Source organism: Echinococcus granulosus (assembly GCF_000524195.1).
Source record: "Echinococcus granulosus chromosome Unknown EG_S00084, whole genome shotgun sequence".
Taxonomy (NCBI): Eukaryota; Metazoa; Platyhelminthes; class Cestoda; order Cyclophyllidea; family Taeniidae; genus Echinococcus; species Echinococcus granulosus.
In genome coordinates, this window is record NW_020170464.1 from 307,069 (window position 1) to 313,036 (window position 5,968).

The window sequence follows — 5,968 nt, forward strand, 5'->3', positions numbered from 1 at the left end:
GCTAGTAGTGACCCTTTGTCAAAATTTGGAGTTGTACAGGCAATTAGCCCATTGCATAAAGACCTACTTAAGTAATTGCTTTTTATGTTTGACCTTCGCTCCCATGAACCGCCTATTTATTAAACTCCGAAGTGAAATTTACATCCTGGTATACCAATTCCTCTGACAGTAGGTACAAGTAAACCGTACAAGGGTGAAAGTGAAGTTAGCTATTACAAATATCAGCGAAAGATTTTCATTTATAGAAAAGCAGTTAGGGGAATGACTTTGATGAAAGATGTTTTCCGTTTACCTTTCCCTCCGCCGTTTAGGCCACTCTGGAATCAATCAGTTAGGCGGGCTGTTTGTGAACGGTCGTCCTCTGCCCGAGTCAACGCGTCAGCGGATCGTGGAGCTGGCACAGGGTGGAGCTCGGCCCTGTGACATCTCACGCCTTCTACAAGTCTCCAACGGGTGCGTGTCAAAGATCCTCTGCCGCTTCCATGAGACTGGATCCATCCGACCCAAGGCCATCGGAGGCAGCAAGCCACGGGTGGCTACCAATGCGGTGATTCTCAAAATTGCCGCCTACAAACGCGCCTGCCCTTCCATCTTCGCGTGGGAGATACGCGAACGCCTCCTCGAGGAGGGAGCCTGCTCTCAGACCAACCTCCCTAGTGTGCGTATTAGAGACGGTTGTGCAAATTTGAACGCCTTATATAACTCAAGTATCTAACATCTAACAGTTGTAAGCATTCAATCTAAACCCTTCAGTAGGGATTATGGTCCTAAGTAATTTAATCCTTTTTGCGTAATGGAAGTGGCTGGAGTTATGACAGTCGGATTATTAAAATAACCGCACTATGATTTGACTCAAAGGAAAACTACAATTGATAATCCTTCGAAAGCTAGGGCAACAGCTAAGCTTATTTCTAAATCCTTGAATGGTAGAGGAAAAAAATTAGCGATTACATGCTATAGTCTGGAAAAAATCAAATTATTTACCAAATTAAATGCCTTTTGGTCTACTTTAGGTCTCATCAATCAATCGGGTGTTGCGAAACCTCTCTGCGGAGACCAAGAATTCATCACCTGAGTACAACCTACAACAACAAGACAGGCCGAGCACTATTCTAGCCAACTCGACTCTAACGATGACTTCAGCACCTTGTGGAGGCATGAATCTAGATTCTCTTGGATACCTTCAAGAGCATCGACAGTCGTGTACAACGTGGACGGACTCCTGGTCCATGCCAAGGTTGGGTATCTACTACAGTGGCCATGACAACGCTAGTGGCGAATTTGGAGGGTGGCAGCTACAATGGCCTGAGCTGGCAGCAGCTAAGTGGATCTCTAAGTCTGAACCCTCCTCGATCCTCTGGTCTTCCGACAGTTTTACACATTCGTCGCGCTTCTGCGATCATAATTGTGGTAAGTGATTATGATCTTCAAGTCAGCTCATGTATAACACAATTGTGATGTCTGCCAAAGTGAGTCGAAATAATGATTTTAATGGTTTTGTAATAGTGGGATACATTAATGGGAAATGTTTTTGATAAGATGCCTTAGGCTAAGTCTTCGGATATTTGCTTTGATTTGTTCATTACCTCACAGAACCTTTGGTCTTCTGATAAATTATCTCCCTGTCACAAATTCAGTTCCACATTTCCAAACCGAACAACAAGTTGGTTACCTAACAGATCCTATGGAAGCATATAAACTCCAGAACATCCGATCATTGAGTCCACCATCAACGCGAATGACAGCTTTTACAGAAACGGATACGCTTCGGGTCCAGCAGTACCAAAGAATTCCATTTACAACTATTGATCAAACAGTGGAGTCCGAAAGAGGTACATCTTCCTGTTTTGAGCAAATAAATCTTAAGGAAGGGCCGTTCACCTACTTGGTACCTGGTAAATCTTCATATCTTCACTTTAAAATATAGGTAGTCACTTTGATGCTCATCTTTAAATTACCAAATTTTGACTGCATTTACCCCCTACCAACTACACATAAACTAATATATCTCACCTTAACTGGGAACTTTCACTTCCTAACGCCTCAAATGCTCGATCAAACAGTTCTGAAAAGGTAATTAGAGCTTTTAGGACTGGATAAGTGGCAGATCACTCTTCCTCTTATGCAGAGATCGAGGGGTCGCAGCATCAGGAGGTCTTCTTTCAGGAGGAGGGATCAGCTACCAGTTTGTGCTCGCCTGAAACTCGCATACAGCTTTGGCTCTCCAACCGGAATAACAAGTGGTCTGCTCCATTTGCTTCCCCACCCGAAACAATCACATCACTATTTGGTGAGCATTGATCCCAGATAGTAAATGAGGAAATAAAGAAAAAGGAATTAACTGCTCCTATAAGTGTTCTGTATCCCCAGGATTTTGAACATAGTGCTCATTCGTATTGTAGCGCTCTGAGACTTCCCTGAAGGAACAAAAGAAGCCATAATACTTAGGTAGAGTATGTCTATTCAATATCAGTAGAGCTTGGGGCTACTGCCGTGTTTCGGAGGCCAATGTTCCCGGCAAAGGTACAATGGCAGAGCACCCAAGTGGATTTTTTACCAAAATCGAGCTTTGAACTAACAACTTAATAATTACATTTACTTTGTGTCGTTGTTTTATTGTTAACAAGCCAATGCTAAAATCAGATTCATTCACTATTGTAACTGGATTTCAATTTTGCCCTAAAACTAATTATACCATTTTCCGGTGATAAGTCGTGGACTAATGACACCCTATTTTGACCGATAGAATCGGAATGCTCTATGCCAGGCGAGTACCAGCATGAGCTAACACATTTAATGGATTCACAGCCGCCCACATCCACGGAACCTCTTCATCAAGCTTGGGCCCATAGTGAGGATTTATGCTGACCATCCTCCCTCTTTCTATCAGATCATATTGCGTCAACTGGTCTCGATGATCTTCATTTGTGAATAGTGGAAACAACGCAAGACGGGAGAGAATTTTTCACGAATAACTTTCATTGGCGTGTGAAATTGTGGAATCCAGCAAACATACGTGTCTACTAAATTTTGTGCTATCAAATTAATTTTAAGTATGCTGACATTTTTAGCTGCTTTTTTTAGTAAAGTATAAAAAGGAGTCGGGCAGTGTAGGAATATTGAATAAGGTTGAATTAACCCATGAGACATGAATTAAACTGAATGAGAGTGGACAGGGACATGTAATGTGTTGCAGCATAGATCACCTTTCCATTTAATTACTTATTAAATGATTGTTATTATCTCAAATAATGATGGAAATCTCATGAAAAAACTAGTGTGAATGAGGAATAATGCCTTAAACTCCCCTACCGACCAAGACATATTAGAAGCAAGTACTTTGAGTCAAAGATTACAAAAAGGGTATTTTTACTATTAGGTACTATAAAAATTGGCATCCTACTTAGAAAACAAAATTTGGGTATTATGTTAAATGGGTAAAATGCTGTGAGGAAACCCATCCAACTTTATAGATATATATAATAGTGGCAGTATTAATAAGGGAATCTGGTTTTGTAAGCCGGGCGTAACTTAGTTAGTAGGCTTAAAAAAGCAAAAAACAGGAAATTGATGAGACGTGAACCTAGATCATAACTGAATTACAATTTATTCAAACACAATTGCATAATAAACTAGTTTCCGGAGCAAATGAATGCCTAAAATTTCCCTAATAGCAGCATATTTTGGTTAAAACATTTTAAGTAATTTCAATAAAAAAGTAAAACAGCTTTTAAAAACGTCAGCTTTGGCAAATTATTATAACTGAAAATATTAAGCGATTAAATATTGAGAGTTAAATCAAACCGCCTATTTGGGCAAATTTACATTTTAAATTTTGTAAACTAACGTAAATACTAAAAACTTGCCTTTTTAATTGTGCATGTAGGACAATATTGAATGATTTATGTATATTAAAATTTTTTTTGTCGAGCCTGCAAAGAAGCGCGTTTTACGAGCTGCCCGTTTCAGTGTTTTATTTTCGTGTTTTGGGGATCGCTGCTGAGTTATGCTCAGTGTCTAGATAAGGGATAAATTTAAGAATTCGCCATTCAACAACAGTTATTTCATTATAATTGTCGCTTTGAGGATGTTTTTGCCATGAATCGTCCTAAATCTCGAAGTAAACGCTCCAAGGTCTCACTTGTTCGGAGCCAGAGCTGTAGGAGTGATATGGATTTAAGCGACGACAGCAGTTCGCTCCATGTTTCTGTTCGTAGTGGAAGCGATTCTCCTGCAAATGATGCGAAGTCACCCCCCAATATTGATGAGACTGGGACGTTATCAGACTCAACCACTGATGTTCTGTCCTCTGTTGAAATCAGGAAGCTTCGAATTCGAAATGGATTTAATGTCGACCAATATGAGTCCCTTCACAAAGACAAACGTGGTGAACCTAAATCTGTTGTTTCTGAGGTATCCATAAGCCCAGGGAGAGGTACTAATAGTCCAATCAATGATCAGTCGACCAACCTCAGCAAATCTACGAAGCTGCATAAAAGCGCTTCCACGTCTTCTGAAGTACCAGACAGTTCCTCGGAATCACCAAAATTGGTGAAAAATAAGGCACTGGATGTTGATCTTCCGCCGTTTGAGGAATCTATCATCGAGGGTTTCTCCATTATGGCTTTCAATACGTCATCGGAAATGGAGGTCGGTTTTTTTGAACTTAGATTGTCTTTATATTTAGCTGTTTTTTGTACGTCTTCTTGAAGAGTATAAGTCTAGAGTATAGCATTCGTGGAAATTCGCTTCCTATTTATTCTTAAGTTTCTTGTATAATTGCACAACAAACATTAATATTGATATTCCCCTTTTATGACATGGGTCGCAGAAAATTCTGCAATTTTATTACCGTTTGTCCTTCTTTAAGATTGAGTTAGTAAAGATCTTTTTTATGCATTTCAATGGTGGTCATCAGATGACTTCGATAAATTAACACCCACGGCTGGTGACATTTGTAACTCTTTACCCACTCTCTTGCCCTTAAAGTATCTGGCAAAACCGTTTTCTGGCAGGATTGGTAAACAGGTTCGTTGAGGTAACCCACCCTTCTCTCCAATACCCTTATTAAATGAGTGGGAGTTTTATTTTGTTCAAACGTGGCGGTTTTTTTCCGCCAAAGACCAACTGTCATCGTGAGAATGAGTATAACCGTTTGAGTCATGTTAGAATCTCACTATTATCCCCATGCGTTTGGCCTTCGATATTGTGGAATCAAGTAGTGAATCTCTTCCATGAGACCAAAATTTAAACGTTTCTGCTCTTACACACCCCCATAAAGACCCAACATGGTATTTTGTTGTGTCTTACCGTTAACTTCACGGCATGGACGCTATGCGTCTTGTGCGTTCATAGTGGACGAAATACCTGTGTGTATGACAACTTGCGCGCTGTCTCTATCTTCTGAGTCCTCTTTGGGCGGTCAGTGCAAGCTGACAAGCATGAGTTTTGTTTCCCCCTTAATGACCCAGTATTCCAGTCACACCTTGAGGCGTCTTTTTATTACGTGCGGCAAACTGCATCCGTCAGCCCGCTTATCTGCAACATACAGCCCCCGTAGGGGCTCCTCTTAATTACGTGTCACAGCTGCCTCATCACTTACATGATTGACCGAAGACTGACCTCTCCTGTCTTCTCCCCCTCATAGTGAGTTACATCCGCCTTTGTTGCGGTTCGGCAACTAGTTTTTTAATATGCAGAAGGCAGTAACCAAAACAAGGTTGGGGCCGGGGGGGACGTTTACAGTGCGTGGCTTAAAGAGGCACCGACATCATCCTGTGTGCTTTTTCGTGCGTGCGTACGTGCGCGTGCGTGTGCGTGCGTGCGAGCGCTTATCTACTTGCAATCTCTAATTTTTAGGAGGTGGGGGTGGGCAGCACTGATTTGAGATGGTTTGCTGTGTCGCTTTGATTCATCATTTCTCAAAATTGTGATCTTTTCGTGCCGTTTAACTTGGTTCTGAAGCGAA

At 41.2% G+C, this 5,968-nt stretch overlaps 2 protein-coding genes across 2 annotated transcripts; both read left to right on the forward strand. All coding sequences in view use genetic code 11, as the record gives it.

The window, feature by feature from the left end:
- Window positions 1–277: 277 nt before the first annotated feature.
- On the forward strand, window positions 278–2,301 carry EGR_07706 (Paired box protein Pax-6; the record flags this gene model as incomplete). The annotated part of the gene is made up of 3 exons (XM_024496955.1): window positions 278–658; window positions 1,014–1,410; window positions 2,129–2,301. The coding sequence occupies 3 exons, from the start codon at window positions 278–280 to the stop codon at window positions 2,299–2,301; spliced, it is 951 nt and encodes a 316-aa protein (XP_024348660.1).
- A 1,797-nt stretch (window positions 2,302–4,098) lies between these two features.
- Window positions 4,099–4,732, forward strand: EGR_07707 (hypothetical protein; the record flags this gene model as incomplete). Its single annotated transcript, XM_024496956.1, has 2 exons — window positions 4,099–4,650; window positions 4,688–4,732. 2 exons carry the CDS (start codon window positions 4,099–4,101, stop codon window positions 4,730–4,732), a joined length of 597 nt encoding a protein of 198 aa, XP_024348661.1.
- Window positions 4,733–5,968: the final 1,236 nt, after the last annotated feature.